We start from the raw sequence: 18,816 nt of genomic DNA, 5'->3' as shown, positions 1-18,816 counted from the left end.
GCAGGTAACACCCAAACCATCACAGCAAACAACGTAATTAAAAGTAGCATTGCCTCTCCTATAGTTCAGTGGTGGGCACTGCATAAAAGAAAATGGGCATCTTTGCTAATTGTACTACAAAAATACCATAAATGAACAGAAAGGTTATGCAAGAGTTTACAAATCTGACATCCTCATTTACCAAGTAGGGTGAAATTCTCTACCTGCTGCTGTAAGTCAGCATATCACAAAAACATGATCAGGATTTTATCTCTGAGCACATTTTTTTCAAACCATTATTAGTTGTTTATTTTCATAACACAATAGATTTTTTCCTTTAAGAAGTCTTGTTGTATTGCTGATAAATTTATGACCAAAAAAAAAAAGGGACAGATTTTTTAGAAGTTATTCCATTTATGAGTAGGATGTGGAAGCCTCACATACGAATAGGACACTTGACAAGAGTGAAGCATTTCCAGTTTTTAAGTGCTTAAAAACTAATACTTGTAAGTAAAGAGAATTTATACATTGTATGTTAGCAGTGTCCTGGAGTCCTGGATACCCCAAAACTCCTCTTCCTCAGTGGCTGGGAGAGGAAAGGTGCAAAAAACCACTTTCCCCCCCACCCTGCCCTGTGGGTGTGAAGCAGGGGAGCAAGGGGCCCTTCTGGCATGAGGGGTGCCCGTGCAGTGCCCGTGCTGGAATCAGGCTGGGGATTGGCTGTGGTCTGCACGCTTAGGAAGTGGTAACTCAACACTTTGTCTAGGAAGGGTACAAATATTGCAGTACTTCCCACCTTGGGGTTCCCACCTTAGAGTGTCCTGGAGTCCTGTACCCCTAAATGCCTCTCCTGCCCGGACTTCGGGGGGAAAGGGGAAAAGCCGCCTGGTTTCCCCCCCCCCTCGCCTGCCCTGCAGCTGTGAAGGGGGGGAGGACTGCCCCATGAGTTCCCGCGCTGGAGCCAGGCTGGGATTGGCCGTGTGCTTTCGCACCTAAGGTGTGGTAACTCTGCCCTTTGTCTAGCCAAGGTTATAAATATTGGGGGTCTTCCCGCCTTTGGGGTTCCTGCTTTGGAGTTTGCCCGTGCCTGGACGTATGTGTCTGCCTGAGCTCACACACTCCCCTCGGCTGGACTGCAGAGACCTTCAGGAATTCGCTTTCCTGTCGACACCTTTGTATGCCTAACGACCCTTAACGACCCTTAACGACTCCTGCAGCCGCTGGAAAGGAAGAGGAACATAGACCGCATGAGCCAGCCTGAGCGAGTTATTTGGCTTAGCTTAATTTAGTAAGAAACCGCTATTAATTAATAGCTGAGTCCTTTTCCAACTTCTGACTTCAAATATAGTCAGGTTATTGATGGTATCCTTGTAGATTAATTCTCATGCAACTGAATCTGTTTATTAAACTAAAGTAATCTTTGTATATATAGTTGTGGGGGTGGGTTTTTGGGAAAATAATAAAAAATATCTATTTTTGATAAATTCTCAACTTGGCCACGTATTCCTGCCCTCCGCAACATAGAGTTCTCTCCCACCTGGATAATTCCTGCAGAAATTCCCCTAGCATTTCGAAGGACAAGCTCCTGAGGAACAGAACAGTCCCTGCTTTGGATGGCTTCCCAACCTAAACACCCTTTTTTGTGCAAACTTAGTAGGCCTAAGGAGCCTCTGATGTCTTTTGAAAGAGAGAGAGCTGACAAGCATCTGGACCACCCTTTCTCTCAGACATTCTTGCTTACCTGTAAGTAACTTTCTGATCAGTCTGTTTAATAGTGGGGAAAGCTGTGTTTATAGGTTAGACTTTTCCAGTTCTTGACTTCTAAAATAGTCAAATTTATCTTTATCATCCTTTGTAAGATATTCTGAATTAACTATCTAATTAAACTGGATTAATTTCTGTATATAGTTTTGGGGGTGAGGTTTCAGGAAAATAAAATAATTCAATTTTTATATATATTCCTGACTCAGCCACATTAATTCCCTGCCTCCACAACAAAATAAAACCAACCAAACAACAACAACAAAAAAAAAGGATAGGATTCAGAATAAAACTGGAAGCCTACTCTATTCTTCCACTGAAGTCTATGATCTAGGCTGTAGTGACATTCCAGTGTAATATACAAAACACCAAGGAAATCATTGCAGTTGAATATATGTATGTGTGTGTGCATATATATATATATATATATATATATATATATATGTACTGACCAGCATATCAAGAGAGGTGATTCTAACACTTTACTCTGCTTGGGTAAGACCTCACCTGTACTCCTGTACTGTGTCCAGCTTTGGTGCCCTCAACACAAGAAGAACATAGACCTGATGGTGTGAGTCCAGAGGAAAGTCATGAACATGATCAGGCAAATGGAACCTCTCTCCCATGAGGACTGACTGAGGGAGCTGTTTGTTCAGCCTGGAGAAGAGAATGCTCTGGGAACCCCTTCCAGTACTTGAAGGGGACCTACAATAAGGCTGGCAAGGCCTGCAGTGATAGGATGCAGTGCAATAGTTTGAAATTAGGGAAGAGTAGATTTAAGTTGGACTTAGGAGGTAGATCTTTACCATGAGGGTAGTGAAACACTGGAACAGGTTGCCTAGGGTGTAACTGGGGCCTCATCCTTGGAGATACTCAAGCTGAAGCATGACAGAGCTCCAGGGAACCAGCTATAATGGAAAATGTCCCTGGTCACTGCAGGGGAGCTTGGACTTCATCATTGGATGTCCCTTCCAACTCAAAACTTCTGTGATTCTATAATTCTATGCTTTAATTCTGTGTTGAAAGAATGATATAAACACTAAAAAAAAAAAAAGCAACAAATTGCAAATATAATTCATAGATAGATAACTATAAACACATGCAAGTTATACCTATCTGTATTATGTGCACTATAAATGAATACTATATATGTATATCTGTATGTAGTACAGACATACAACTACATGTAGCTGTATATAGGTCCAGATATATTGTATACAAGAACGTAACATCTCTCTCTAATTTGAGATCACTTTTATGCCATGTTTATCTGTTGTATCACATGTTAATATGTTTCATTATTTCTTTCAGCAGTTGGAATGACTTTGAACAAGACTCTCCCACCATCCATAGTAGTGAGGGCTGGTAAGCCTAAAGAAACCTGCTATACTGGTTACATTTGAATTGCTGCATGTGTTAGATAACCCCAAGGTTAAAAGAGATTTTTAGTTGAAATTTATGTCCCACAGAAGGAATAAAGCTGGTCAAACAAGAACCACTTAATCTTCTAGTAAGCACACTTCAGTTTAGCAGTGATCTAACCCTTCATTGGTGGACGTATAGAATCAATCGTGTTGGAAGAGACCTCCAAGTCCACTGTCTCCCTGGGCAGCCCTGTGATATATTTCAGACCACACAGTAGTCTAAAGATTGATGGCTGTTATTCAAATGTGCACTTCAATTAAGCAGATATTAACTAAGATTTTTCAAGCAAAATGTAAACTTTCATTTTCAAGTCAGTTCTGTCAATAATAGGAAAAGATATTTCTTCCCAATTTATTTAATATTTATACTGCAAAGCCACTTATGAAATGTGCAGATACAGAAAAATGACAGCTGATGAATTAAGTAGGAGGTCTGCCCTGGAGTCACCCAGGATAAGAATAGGATGCATGAAGTTCCCAACCAATCAGAAGCACTGTGCACCAAGTTCAGCACCACTTAAGGAAGTTTCCAGCAGAAGACTTCAGTAACAGGGAGACGTGTATTAATTTTGCTGTCATCCACCTGCACTCTGAAAGCAAAAGCCTCCTTTATAGCTACAGAGCATCAAAATCCGCATGGTTATATTTCACATAGACTCATAACCAGCCTGTTGATCTCCACCATGCACAGGATAAGACAGCAATGTTATATTTATAAAGCGAAAGCACAGCTCCTTGCCAGAGTGAGGTAGGAAAGCTGTGCTGCAGTGCACGTGCTTCAGAAGCAAACCACTCCAGCTGACTTAAAAAAAAATAAGTCCAAAAAGAGAGGATGATGGATTTGGAATCACTGGCCAGAAGAAAAGACAGCAGAAGCAGCAGAAAGCAAGGAAAAGAAAACATAGTTATGTTGATGAAGTACAACTCCAAATACATAGTTTTATTGTCAGTGGTTTATACAGAGACTGTAATTTCCAGGTGTTGACACAGGCTCAGTGAAAGCCCAAAAGATTTTCCTCCCCTTTCCTTAAATCTTTTTAAGTGGGAGGAAACTTTCTTTATTTAAACAATGTGAGAAAATATTGAATAACATGGACAAACAAAAATAAGCTAAACCTTGAGAATCTGATTTATATTTGTGTACATCAGTGGATGTGACTAGAGAGAACACTGGGGCGAAGGAAGGGCGAGGCAGGAGGGAAAAGAAATCTACTGGAAAATAATTTACAAGGAATTTGGAATAGTTAAAAGTAGATGGGTTTTGATCCACAATTTTAATAGACCTCTCATGCCAGAGTGTGAAGAGATAATTATTTTGATGGCATGAGTAGAGTGAGTCTTAAAATTGTATGGAGCAGATCAATCTTTATCAGAGTTATTTCAGTGTTGCAGTCCTCTACAGCAACACTGAATTTTCCAACTATCACATGCAACTGTGATGAAGGAATGTTTATCAGTGTTGCAGTAGGCCTGATGGGCCAGAAATAGGCTTATACATGTGCTGGTTTGCCCAGGCATGTTTTTTCCTGTGATAAACAAGGTACACACACTTAGATTGTGCCTGCCTTGTGCAAGGCCTATGCTTTTCCGAAATTTGGGTAAAGCAAGCCTATGGCTTCACCTAATATGTTCAAACATGGCTAACTGCCATTCTGATTGTCTAGTCTGTCCCCAAAGGCTCATTAGTCTTTGATAAAAGAAGTACACAGGTAAATGCAGTGTGCTCTGTCATTCTATTCGTGCCTGCTGTTGCCTCCTGCCATTGTTTACCACCTTATTGTTTGCCTGGAAACTCCACTGTCATGAGTTTACCAAGGACAGGCTCTGAATGCCTCCACATGATCATCCTGCACAGCCAGTATGATATCATGCTAATACTGCACATTGCAAGACATTCTGCCTACACCTGAAAGTCTCTTGCCAAGATGAGAGGTCCTAGAGACACATAAGTTATCCAGAGGACCAGGTCAGAGATTGTCTGCCTCCTTTCCCCCAGCCTGTGGAGCCTGTGAAGAATCAGAATTCTCAGCAGCTGACAGTAACTGAATTCTCTGAAAACATTTGGGTGCTGTCTAAGGCTGTGGCAAGTTGGGTAATAATATTTTGTGAGTAAATGCTTAAAAGCCTCTTTCTAATTCACCATTGCCTTCTGCCACAAGCAGAAACGTGCTCCTTGAGTCCATCTACTGGGCAAGTGATATATCAAGAGCAAGTGGTATTTGGCCGCAAGAACATTCTCTCCCAGTTCAATTAATGTTTATATATTTTGCTGGTTATTACTAGATCAGCTATTATCTGTAACATGTTTCCATGACTGTGTGATTATTATTAAAATTAGTGGTCAGGAGTGCCAAGAGTTCTGAATATCAAAATTAATAAACAATATTAATTTTGAAAAAATACAATAATGCATTAATTAATTTCCCCTTCATAACAGTGAGTTCTCCTGCAACGAAACATTTACATGTATGGAAGGCAGAGATAATGGATATTATAACTGGCTATTGAGAAAATTAATCCCTGAATTTGAAGTAAATTGGCTTACTGTGATACTGTGATACTTCAAGAAGTAAGCAAAGGACAACAGCTTTGTCTTCCAGTTAGTTTCAAGTGCAAAAATGCAATCATCCTTTGAGTAAGACCCTCCTGATTCTATAGTATCAGAGTATCGGTGTTAGCCCTTCATTCCTGATGGAATATGATCAGGTTAAAAGTGCAAGCCATGTTAATAGAATGAGGGAGTGATGCTCAGCAGACACAACACAATCCTCTCCTTATTCAAGCACTGTGCAACACTGTAATTAAAAAAAAAAAAGGCAAAAATAAACAAAAAATGACCCACTAAACAAACAAACAAAAAACCCCCACCAAAACAAGACTTAACAGAGGAATCTAGCCATTGCATAGTGCCAGATTAAAGCATCCAGAACAGATAAGAAATGTGACATCCCTGCCTCTAAGTTCTGGGGTGTAAGACCTCAGTGAAAGATTTCAGTGAAGAAAGATCTGTCAGGCTTCAGCAGAAGTGGGTGCAGAGCTCTGCTAATTAGTTTGACTGCCTGCGAGCCTGGCTACCATTCTCGGGGTGACTCACATTCCCTAAAGGGTCATGATACAGCAAACCCTTACCCTTCTGTAATGTTAGAACTGAGCACAGCAGCAATTAAATGCATTACCATTCAAAGCGTAACTGGATTCTGCAAAAGGCATAAATTTATGGAAACCAGATTTCTTCACTAAGTGACCAATGGCATGCTGGAAAGCTCACTCAGGGTTCCTTTGCTTTGCCTCCCTCTAGGGCAACCTCTTTGTTTCTTTAGTTCACAATTTGTATCCTGATGTCTGATTCCAAAAGAACTTCAGAAATGTCTTTTAATGTTTAAAGACAGAGGTCACAGATCCTAGGGGCTTACTGGATATGTAGTTAAAACATGGCACATCTTGCTATCACATAGTGAGTGTGGCATTAGTGTAAGTTGTTCATATTTCGACAATAAACTCACTGTAAGTTTGCCAGGCATCATATTAATTTCTTTATGACTTCAAACATAACAGAAGTGGGGCTAATATAAAGGGATCTTTATCAAATATGTTATTACAATGTAGAAAATGGAATTGGCCAATTTGTGTGCACTGAATCTATTTTTAACTAACCAAAATAATCTTTGATTGGAAAATTCTTGCATACAGGTGTCCTCCATAGTCTCTCCTTCTTTAAAATCTTCTTCTGAAAACTCAACAAATCTTCATTGATATAAGCAAGGGAATGAATTGCAGTAGATTGTTTCATATCTGGAGTAAGACAGGCATGGGAACATGACTTACACTCTCAAAATTCAAGCCATAGTAGGCTCCCATTAATCTTGTGATAACTTAATAACTCACTGACACTGTTTGGCATCCATCTAGTTTGTAAGAGTCAAGATTTGTCAATTCGTTCCAGCTGAGATCTTCAAAAAAGCCAGCAGGAACAAGCACCCAGCTGTCATTCAAAACTGTGAAGTCTGGAGAACCTATCCTCTCTTTCCTCAACGGCAAATGCAAACTTTTGTCCTTGGACAAGCTCCATTTCAATCTGCGTGCCACAGAAGCAGAAAAGACTTGATTTTGTAACATGAAGTGCTTAGATAAAAGACATTTAACTACTGTTAAATGAAGAAAATGAGGCTGCAAGACCTCACTAGTATAACGAAAATCATTTGCCTTCTTTTCTCTTCTTGTTTTTCCATCTCTGCAAGGGCCAGGGGGAGTTTTATCGCCATGATCCCTTTGTGTTTTTATCAACACTACCATCTTCACAATGTCTGTCTCATTGTTTTTGTTCACATCTATTACAACAGGAGAAACTGTTCCTCTCAACTACATTTTAGAAATTACATGTAAACGTGAACATTCTGCTCCTATTTTGGGAAAAAAAAAAAAGAAAGTGTTGTTGGCTTGTAGGTGGCTAAATAAAATAGCTAGAGGAGAGTTGGGAAAAAAGAGGAGGGATAGAGAATTAAAAGAATAATAACATACCTCTCTGCCCCCCAGCCCCAACATTGGAAAACATCAAATAGCTACCTTTCATACTGTGCTGGTTTTGGCTGATGAGCAATACAGGTTTGAGTGAAAACAAAAAGTACATGTGACATTATGCGAAGATGTTTTTTCCCAAATTTTTATCTATGCTTTGGGAGCTTCTGGGGACATCAATTAGTTCCTTCTGCTCTCCCGAAAGGGCTTCAGATCTGGCATTAGCATTACATATTTTCTTGGAATTTAAGTGAAGCTCTTGCAAAAATCATTAGTCCCTTTTTTCAAGCACTGTTTACTATTATTTCAAGATAAGAAAAACACTTTTTGAAAGCACATTCCCACTGCCTAGGCTGGATTGCTAATTGTAATGATTCTGTTTTCTGGCCACAGACAAGTTTACGTGCTAAGCACTGTCCACACTCAGATAATTTTTTGAAAACACATGCTGTAAAAGAAAAATAGTGCTAAACCGTCCACAGCTCTGGTTTTGACACAGTTGCAAGATACTGCAGGAAGCTAATTCATTCCATAACACAAACCCTCCAAACACAAACCAAAGGCAAGCGTTTGCTAGAGAAAAGTTAGGAAACACAAGTCTCTGAACCATTTGTTTGGATAATTCCTCCATTCCTCAGTTCATGAACTAACCCTGACCCATGTTATTACATGCTTGAGAGCAGCACACTGAAGCAAACCAAAGGGATCCAGAGGGAGGGATGGAGGGCAGGTGATAACTGAGTGAGAATGCTTTCTACAGACATGTACATCATGTCTTACATTGCACACATATCTGTGCATATCAGACTCTCCTGGGACTACACAGCACCTCATGTGCTCTGAGTATTAGAGCACAATAAATCAGTACAACAATTTAGGTAGACAAAACACTCGTAGAGAATTGAGTAATACTGATGGGCCAGAAAGCACTGAAATAGGGTCAGTTATGCTGCAGAGTAATTCACATGTTGCAATATTAAGCGTGTCTGTAGCATTTAATACCCTAAAAAGAGGAATAGTGGAAGCCCTACAGTTTGTCCATTACAGGTTATCCATTAATCAAATGTCATTTTTGTAGAAAAAAACATTATTGTAGTACAGGCTAGCAATGACCACAAGGATCTTGAGTACAACACAATGAGAACAGTCTATCAGACAGTGGAGAGGCTTTCCCCACAGAGGATGGAAATTACCTGTTTGGTAATGGGAGCTTTTGCAGGAAAAGCAAATTCATAGCCAAGTGGTAAGAAAACAGTATCAGTAAAGCATATTAAATTGCACATTTATTTTTATGAGTATCAACTTGTTTTGTTAACTGGTTTTGTTTGTTTGTTTTTTAAGACAGTAAACCCTTCTCTTGGCTGCTGAGGAAGGTGAGGAGGTCTCAAGTGCACTAAGTAGCTACAGAACGATGTACAAACCTTAAAATGTAATAAGGTTTTTTGGCAGATCTGTTGATCTCATAGAATTTTAATGCTTTTACATTGTTTTGTGATTGTGGAAATCTAATAAGCATTTCCTCACCAGATACAGGTGGCAAAAGGTTCTCTGGCTTGCTGTTTGTGCTGTTATTGTAAAATAAGGCTTTGAGCTACTGCTCTCCCAGGACTATACGTCTTGGCTTCCAACATTTCATACCATTTGGCCAGACAGTAATTCTTCACTTGTCTTCCTTAAAGCAGTCCTGTCCTGTACTTGGCAGAAACTATTCAGTCATTTCTGGTTTGCTGAGGTCGTCTGCCCTGTCTCTCTTCCTCATCTCACAAGTAAACAACACAGAAAGCTGATTATGTGCTTTGTTGCTGTTGTCTTTGTTGCTTTCTGGGCCGAAGTCCTTGCATTTGAGAATGCTTGCTATACTGGAATATTGGATTAAGATAGCTAGAAAATAAAAAATCTGCCACCTTTTCTGTGGTGGGAAAAAAAGAAAAAGACAAGGAGAGAAACTAGGGAGTCCAGGTTTGAAATGGCTTCCATTTCAAAAGCACAGAGTGCTAAACTGTGACTTATTATCTTTGTCCTCTTAACATTTTTAAAAGAACACTATCTGTAAACAATTTGCAAAAGTAGGTGCAGAAGCATTTAACATTGTACTATATTTTTGCATATTATGGGTAGTTTTGAAATGGAGAACACATTTTTAGGGAGAGGAAGTATCTGCTCTCTTCACAGTTACTCTGTTTTAATGATAATCATCACAACTCTCCATCAGATATTAAACTTCTGTCTGACTAATTGCAGACAGTTGCTTAATGTGGACAATAATTTTGTGATCCCTTTATTTTCATAATCACATTAATTAAACATCTTTTAATTACTACAGAGGATCAGCTCAACTCGTAGCAGTTAATACAAACCATGTCAGGGATGCAGTACTTTCACAACATGAATAGTCAAAGAAAATGTGGTGCACGTACATTGTGTGCAATAACTCAAAATGTTTAATCATTCCCGCGATAACAAGAGAGGTTTTATTAATCTCTTCTAGGCTGTTCATAACCAATTTTCTCACTTCTTACTAACTTCATTCTCCAGAAAACTTAACCTCTATAAAAATTAAACTCATTAAATGGAAAAAAACGGAATTGAACTTGACATAGGGCAGTTTGATATTGCTGTGTTTAACACTCTAATAAAACCTTTTAAAATCAAGTGTTCTTGATTATTAGCATGTAATGACAAAGCAGTCTATAATTGCCATGAAGTACCATCTATCCAAGGTATAAAAAAATCTTTCATTTGCTTCCAAAGTACTCTCACCCCTCCTCATCCCTTCCTCCATCTCTTCATTCCTCTATCTCTTCCTCCATTCGTCTTTCTGTATTTTTTCAATAACATTCCTGGTAGTTTTCTACATGCATGCCAAAATATTCCATTACTTGTTTCATTTGGCAGCCTGAAGATCATTTAAATCTATAAAGTTCTAGCTACTCAGACTTCTTTTTATCTCTTCTCTGTTAACACAGTTCTATGATTGTGCACCAGACCCACAGTCCCATCATGGTTGTAGGGGGACCAACACAACAGACTGGCAACTCCTTCTGTATGTGACAAGCAAAAAAGATAAATAAAATCCTGTATGAAAATGCAAGCATTTTAACACTATCAGAGTAATTGAACTATGATGCCTGTAGCAGAAATGCTGACAACCCGAAAGATTCACCCAGCCTGATATTTCAACACAAATTGTAACAGTAAAGCACTCACAATGTCAGAGTAGTACTGCTGTAACTGGATATTTCTAGTAGAGCTTTGCAAGGCTAGACGAAGGATTCTTCACTTGGTTAAAAGTGTGATTTTACAAGGCAATTTTCTGTGTTATCTTTGCAGCACTGACTTTTCAGGCTGTTGACCTCTGGCAACGCTACACAGCAGCACTGACTGAAAACGTTCTGTTAGGAGAATGTAGATGTGTTATAGTAGATGGAGAGGAGAAGGGTGCAACAGAAGAATACCTGAGAATGCTTGGAGACCCAGTGGCGCAAGACATTTAGGACGCGATTCGTGGCTGCTCTGCGTATGATGAACTCTTTGTCACACATGCGTTCAGAATTGTTAAACCCTGCGTGGAAAAAGCACATGTTCAATTTAACAGAGGAGGCAAAAATTCAAACACAGTAGGAGTAATTTTGACAAATAGAAAGCTCACAGAACATTTATGTGTAAAAGAAGGAAAGGCACCTGTACAGACTTTTAAATGTCACTGTACAGACTGTTAAATATCACTGTTTAGACTGCTGAAATTCTGCCAGAACAGTACAATGCAGCCTTGGCCATCATAACTAACACAGGCACCTCTTTAGGTCAGTGCTCAGTTTTAGAAAGATGAAGAATACTTGCCTGTTGTCTTTAACATTAACATCAAGGAAAAAAACCCAACAAACAACAGTAAAAAAAAAAAAAAAAAAAAAAAAAAAAACAAGACCGGGGCAAAAATTGACAAAGCTTGTAACTGAGACTATAAAAGGAAGGTGAGGGTGAGTGTGATTTATGAAGGGGAAAGAGATAAATGTCAGAAGTCATAATTAAATAGGGGAGGGAAAGTAGTTTAAACAGAGGAGAAGGTCAATACAAGACATGTTCCTTTTCAAGAGTAGCACTGTACTAGTCAACAGAGATTGCTCAAATAAGCTGTATGGTTTTAGTACTGGGATGACAAGTAAGTGGGAAGGTGTATAGAAAACACATTTGCAACCCTAGTTTCCTGAAAACAGAAATTTGCTAACCACATGATTTCCCCATACCTCTTGGTAAGGACATGTGGGTTGGTTTGGGGACTTTTTTTCTTTGTTTGGCTGGTGGGTTGTTTTTCGGTCAGCAATGATCTTAAATAAATAGTTTTAAAGCAAATGATCAAGTTTCTTCCTCCATTCATGTTATTTAATCTATCCTTTCTCATTATGATCTACGACAAATACCATTTGTATATTAAAATAATTATTACATTTGTCTCATAATAATAAAATTATTACTAAGCCCCCATTTAAATAAAACAAACAGCACAATAATTCTGAAGATATACTTGAGAAGTTTATATTTTTCTTAGTTTCTGTTAAATTTACTGCGTTCCATTTCACTCAGTAGAGAGTCCAGGGAATATCCTTCTGTCAGTACTAGTTTTTTTAAGTAAAAGCTATTCTAAAGCCTATATATTATTACACACAGCAAAGGCAGATTAACGTTCTATTTATTCTGTGCTAAACATTTTGGGAGTGTTCTTAGATGCCAGTGGTAGTTTTGCTCTATTTTTATTAAACACAATCCAGAAAGTCCATTTTGGGGGGGAAGGATATTTTTTTAAAGATAGCAGGAAAAGAAAAGCTTAACTGCAGCTTCACCTCTTTTTCTGCAGGTTAGACCTCAACCCCCAGATATACTTTCTATGCTTGTATTTCATGGAATTTTTTAGAACCATGGAATACTACACTGTAGTTGACGTGCTACTAAAACATCTTCAGTTGTTTCATTGCTGCAAATAGAAAAGTAAACAGTATCTCTGAGGCTTTACTCCATAAAAGGTAACACAGGCAACATGCAACATTTTGTGTGTTAATTTTTTATGCCTTTCACAGTTAACCTCTTGTAGAAGCAATTAGGCATACGCATTATAAACTGTTCAATTAGCCATTTAATTGCAGCAATGAAAGCAGCAATGAAAATTATGTATTAAAGAAGTGGAGTCTTTATCAAAGTAGCATTAAGGAAATGAACTTTCAGTAAGCTGGAAGGAAAGCAGAAAGATGCCTACAGAGACAGTTTTCAGTTTGCTGCAAAAAGAATAAAAAGTGCAAGAAAGAAAAAGGAAAATCTCCAGAGGTCACTCAGCAAATTTGATCAATTTTTAAGCAGTAATTTGCTCATTGCAGAGATTAAGCAATATCTTCACTCAGGTCCACACTGTCAGTACTTATTGTCTATGACTTAAAACTATACATGGAGATTCCCAGATCTACAAAACCAAGAAGAGAACTTAGCTGAACATAGATGCAGAAGTGCATTTAACTCCAAGAGAGTGATTCATTGCACATCTTCAGGTACAAGACTCTAAAAAAGTAACTAAATCAACATTTTTTTTTTTTCTCAAAATAAAACTGGAAATCATTGAACTCCATTCTGACTTTGTTTTTAAATACTGTGTAACTGAGAAAGCCAGGATGTGTTTCGTTCCATCTTTATAAATCATTTATAATTTATTGTCTTTTATAGAAACAAGCAAACAAACAAAAATTCCCAAAGTCCTCATGTTAACATTCACTGTCTGAGACTTAAATCTGCAGGTTGATTTTGAAGAAAATGATGTCTGTGACACTTCCTTGCGGAAACACAAGGGAATGGAAGACCCATTAGTCATTGCATACTGGCTTAGTGTCCTTCCATTTGGATGTCTGGTTTTCCCACAGGACTTGTTTTGACTAACAACAGACCTCAGATCAGCTCCAGATTCAGCAGCTTTGACTCAGCTCAGCAGATTTAGACCTTAAGCCAGAGTTAGTTATGCTGCAGAATAACATATGAAGTCCTTGGACCTTTGAGTCAACTGAAGCTGTAGCAGAACAAAACTACTGGCACATACAGTATTCAGAAAGAAGCCTGTTTCTGTTGATCTTCTACAATCTGTCATTCTATTTCCAGGAAAAAGTTTCTGCACTGAACTCAGGAGGAACATGGAGCATTTCAAGAAAAGGGATTGATTATATTCCCACTTCAAAAAGTGATGACAATGTTCTGAACAGTGACAATAGATCCGCACTGAAACAAGAAGGAAGACGAACTCTCTTTCATGAGGACAGAATCGCATAATCACAGAATGCTAAGAGCTGAAAGGCGTCAGTGGGGATCATCTGGTCCAAACCACCCTGCTAAAGCAGGTGTGGCTTCGGTAAGAAGCTGACATAAACTTCTCTGTGTCAAATAAAGCCGGTGCCAGATCTCTCAAAGAGGGATCTTCTACTGGCCAAGGCCAAGCACATCAGGGATGGTGGAAATGCCTCAGGGATAACTTACTGAAGAAGGGGTTAAAAACCCCAGCACAACTTCAGCCAAAGAAATGTGAGAATCTTTGAGTGAAACAACTTTTCAGACATGAAAATCACTGAAGAAAGAAGGGAAGGAGATGCTCTTGCCTGTGCTCTTCCTCTGCAGCCTGTGGAGGTCCACAGTGAAGCATCCACCTACTGCCCATGAAGGAACCAAAGCCAGAACAGATAGTTGTCCAAAAGAGGTTGTGACCCCATAGAAAGTCCAAACTGGAAGAGACTCCTAGCAGAACACATCAACTGTAAACCTAGCACTTCCAAGTTCACCCCTAAATCATTTCCCTAAGTGTCACTTCTACATGTCTTTTAAACATGTCCAGGGATTGTGACTCCATCACTTCCCTGGGCAGCTTATGCCAGTGCTTGACAACACTTTCAGTGAAAGAATTTTCCCAAATATCCAATATAAACCACCCCCATTGAAACTTGAGGCCATCTCCTCTCATTCAATCAATTATTGCTACAAAGAGGAATCTGATACTCCACCTCGTACAACCTTCTTTCAGGTAATTCTAGAGAGTCAGAAAATCTCCCTTCAGTCTCTTTTTTTCCAGGCTAAACAATCCCAGTTCGCTTGACCTTTCCTCCTAAGACTTGTTCTCCAGGTCTCTCGCCAGCATTATTGCCCTTCTCAGATCCCCTTCAGCACCTCGATGTCCATCTTGTAGTAAGGGGCCCAAAAAACCCAGTACTCAGTGTGTGGCTTCACCAGCACCAAGTACAATGGGACAATCACTTCCTTAGTTCTGCTGGCCACACCATTTATGATACAGGCCAGGATACTGTTGGCCTCTGTGGCCATTGGCTCATATTCGGGCATTTTTAACCAACACTCACAGGTCTTTTCAGGCTGGGCTGCTCTCCCCCAGCCTCATCTGAGGGATAACTATACACATTACACTTCATTTGATGGGAAAGCCGGCATGATTTCTTCAAAATTCATCTTCACTGTCACAAAAAAACAAGAGAGAGGTAAAGGGTTTTGTCTAGGAGGATGTCGACCTCAGCAACATTTTAATTAGCATTCTGGATGAAACCACCCACATCCAGGCCACACGGCGAAACAAACTGAAACACTCCACGGTGAATATCTGTTTGTCTCCTGAAGGAAGCGATCTTTCTGTATGAGAAATACCAGCGATATTTCTAATCATTAATCATCTTAGTGGGCAGCTGCTTCAGGGAGTGCTACTTTTGAGTAATGTTTTTCCCCAGTATCTGTTGAGATTAATATATACTGTTTCCACAAATAGTTTCTTCACATAACAGTGATGCAGAACTTTTACCACAGGCTGTCAAACACATGAACCTGCCAGCATTTCTAGTTTCAGTGAGTTGCTTCTTTCAGTACAATTTATTCACTCTGTTCATATACTTGTTTTGAGATTACAGTATGCAAAATGTAGATTCACCATCAGACGTTTTAATGTTCGCTATAATAAAACCTAACATTTTTATAGCTTCCAGTATCACCAAGTATTTTTTTTTCCAAAGGGTGCTGAATAACATAAATCTCAACTTCTGCAGGCAAGACCAGATTAAATTATGACAATATCCTACACATAGATAGCTCTTCATATGTCAAAACCTAAAGCACTTTCTACTAGTAAATGTCATTATCTATTCCTTTTGTAAATTAGACAGCCATAGGCAACCAATGCCTGCATATAGGATGCGTTAGTGTTGGAACTGCTGCACTCGCAACCAGATTCAGAGATCCAATCATTGTTTGAGACAGAACAGACCCTTTGCTCAAAAGCTACGAAGAAGTCCCTACAGCAAAATCCTATCCTGTTTTTCCTTGTTCTACTAAACAAACCTGACTCTATCAGTAATTTACATTATTTCCTCTTTAAAGCCCACCTCACTCAAGAGGAACATTTCTATTGTGTTAAATTCTGCACTGTGTACGTTAGAGAAATTAGATTATGCTCATTTGTTTTTGTTTTTTTTCACTTAAGATGTCAAAAAAAAATCTGTTTAGTTTCAGTAAGTGTATTCTCTGCATTTTGTTTTTCTGCACTAATACAGCAGTACAAAATTCCTGACCACAGTAATTAATTTGTCAAAATGTTTAATGTCATGTCTATTTTCAGGGTTTACCTATCTTAAAAATCACTTCTGTTTACAAGACCTAGGAATACGTTCTTTGAAGTTATAAAGACTGACCTCAGTAAGTTTCTGGCATCTTTCCTAGCAAAAAAATTCATATGTTAGTTTCAATAAAATATTCTGGAACAATGCACATAACATATGAAAAAATTGCACTCTGGTCTTTAGGAAGATCAGAGAAACCCCCCCAGGACCCCATGCAAGGGGAATGTTCATGACACATGAGATGGGTGACAAATAATTAAAAAAAAGTGTCAAGTGTAGTTCTCTGTCTTGTGGGATTTTTTTTTTTCCTTCTTCTAATAAATATGCTCATGAGTTTTCTGCCAGTTTCATTATTCAGAGCTTAGGCTTGGCAAATATCAGCATCACTTTCTGACCTGGATAAAGAATAAATACAAACCTCAGGCTCAGAGCAGAGCAGTTCTCATCCACAGATTAGATCTGGAAAAGGCTCTCCAATATTTGCACCACAAAAGAAAAGCCTTCCCAATACATATGCAGCACAAAAAAACCCATAATTCTAAACATTTTTCCCTGACATACCTGAAAACATTTGGATGACTATTTAAAGATACTCACTTTTATTGGTCAGATATTCTCAAGCAAGTAACTGAGTTGCATGGATTTTCACAGAAATATGAGCAGCTGGCCAATGTGATTCCCATACACAAGAAGGGTCGTAAGGAGGAGCCAGAAAACTACAGACCTGTGAGCCTGACCTCAGTGCCAGGCAAGGTCATGGAACAGGTCATCTTGGGTGCCATCACAAAGCACCTACAGGATAGCCAAGGGATCAGGCCCAGCCAGCATGGGTTTAGGAAGGGCAGGTCCTGCCTCACCAACCTGATCTCCTTTTATGATCAGGTTACCCGCCTGGTGAATGTGGGGAGGGCTGTGGATGTAGTCTACTTGGACTTCAGCAAAGCCTTTGACACTGTCTGCCACAAGAAGCTCCTAGCCAAGCTGGCAGCTCATGGTTTGGACAGATTCACTCTGTGCTGGATCAAGAACTGGCTGGATGGCAGAGCTCAGAGAGTGGTGGTGAATGGTGCCACATCCAGTTGGCAGCCAGTCACAAGTGGTGTTCCCCAAGGATCAGTACTGGGCCCAGTCCTGTTCAATATCTTTATTGATGATCTGGACGAGGGCATTGAGTCCAGCATCAGTAAGTTTGCAGATGACACCAAGCTAGGAGCAGGTGTTGATCTGTTGGAAGGTAGGAGAGCCCTGCAGAGGGACCTGGACAGGCTGGATGGGTGGGCAGAGGCCAATGGGATGAGATTTAACAAGGCCAAGTGCAGGGTTCTGCACTTTGGCCACAATAACCCCAAGCAGCGCTATAGGCTGGGGACTGAGTGGCTGGAGAGCAGCCAGGAGGAAAGGGACCTGGGGGTACTGATAGATAGTAAGCTGAAGATGAGCCAGCAGTGTGCCCGGGTGGCCAAGAGAGCCAATGGCATCCTGGCCTGCATCAGGAACAGTGTGGCCAGTAGGACAAGGGAGGTTATTCTTCCCCTGTACTCAGCACTGGTCAGGCCACACCTTGAGTACTGTGTCCAGTTCTGGGCCCCTCAATTCAAGAAAGATGTTGAGGTGCTGGAACATGTCCAGAGAAGGGCAACGAAGCTGGTGAGGGGCCTGGATCACAAATCCTATGAGGAGAGGTTGAGGGAACTGGGCCTGTTTAGCCTGGAGAAGAGGAGGCTCAGGGGTGATCTTATTACTGTCTACAACTACCTGAAGGGGCATTGTAGCCAGGTGGGGGTTGGCCTCTTCTCCCAGGCAACCAGCAATAGAACAAGGGGACACAGTCTCAAGTTGTGCCAGGGTAGGTATAGGCTGGATGTTAGGAAGAAGTTCTTCACAGAGAGGGTGATTTCCCATTGGAATGGGCTGCCCAGGGAGGTGGTGGAGGCACCGTCCCTGGGGGTCTTCAAGAAAAGACTGGATGAGGCACTCAGTGCCATGGTCTAGTTGACTGGCTAGGGCTGGGTGATAGGTTGGACTCGATGATCTTGGAGGTCTCTTCCAACCTGGTTGATTCTATGATTCTATGATTCTATGATGAGAAAACTAAACTGCCAATGACTCTCCTTTTAATTTCTTTAATTGTGATGTCAAACTGTCATACGCTAGCCACGTGAAGAGCGGCAGGGCTGGTAAAGGAGACTATGGATAGCTAAGATTAAAAGAAGCACAAACACAGCAAACTCCACTCCCACTCACTGCATACACAAGAGTATATTTGATCAATAATGCAGTATTTTAAAAAAATCCATATCACTACCAAATGTGCACATTAATATTTATAATGGGGGAGGCCATACAAGCAGTCTGAGGCTTGTAAGTAGGAGCCATCAAGTCCAGCCATGATGTTTGGGCTACCTAAGTTTAAGAAAGGGCCTTGCTAAATTGTTTATTGCATCAGAATTTGAGTTTGTTTGACAGAGGGTTATGAGCTCATATGGTATCAGAAGGAGCAGCTA

General features: G+C 39.9%; 1 protein-coding gene across 2 annotated transcripts in view; it reads right to left on the bottom strand.

The window, feature by feature from the left end:
- The window catches only part of RASGRF2 (Ras protein specific guanine nucleotide releasing factor 2), a 157,932-nt gene that overhangs the window by 27,663 nt on the left and 111,453 nt on the right, over nucleotides 1–18,816 (bottom strand). For both annotated transcript variants that reach the window (XM_064176660.1, XM_064176659.1), the window contains exon 18: nucleotides 11,135–11,241. In XM_064176660.1, coding sequence (XP_064032730.1) covers nucleotides 11,135–11,241 — 107 coding nt within the window. The remainder of the gene's footprint in view (nucleotides 1–11,134; nucleotides 11,242–18,816) is intronic.

The sequence above is a fragment of the Pogoniulus pusillus genome, chromosome Z, assembly GCF_015220805.1.
Source record: "Pogoniulus pusillus isolate bPogPus1 chromosome Z, bPogPus1.pri, whole genome shotgun sequence".
In the NCBI taxonomy this organism is placed as follows: Eukaryota; Metazoa; Chordata; class Aves; order Piciformes; family Lybiidae; genus Pogoniulus; species Pogoniulus pusillus.
This window is presented reverse-complemented; position numbering and strand designations above follow the sequence as displayed.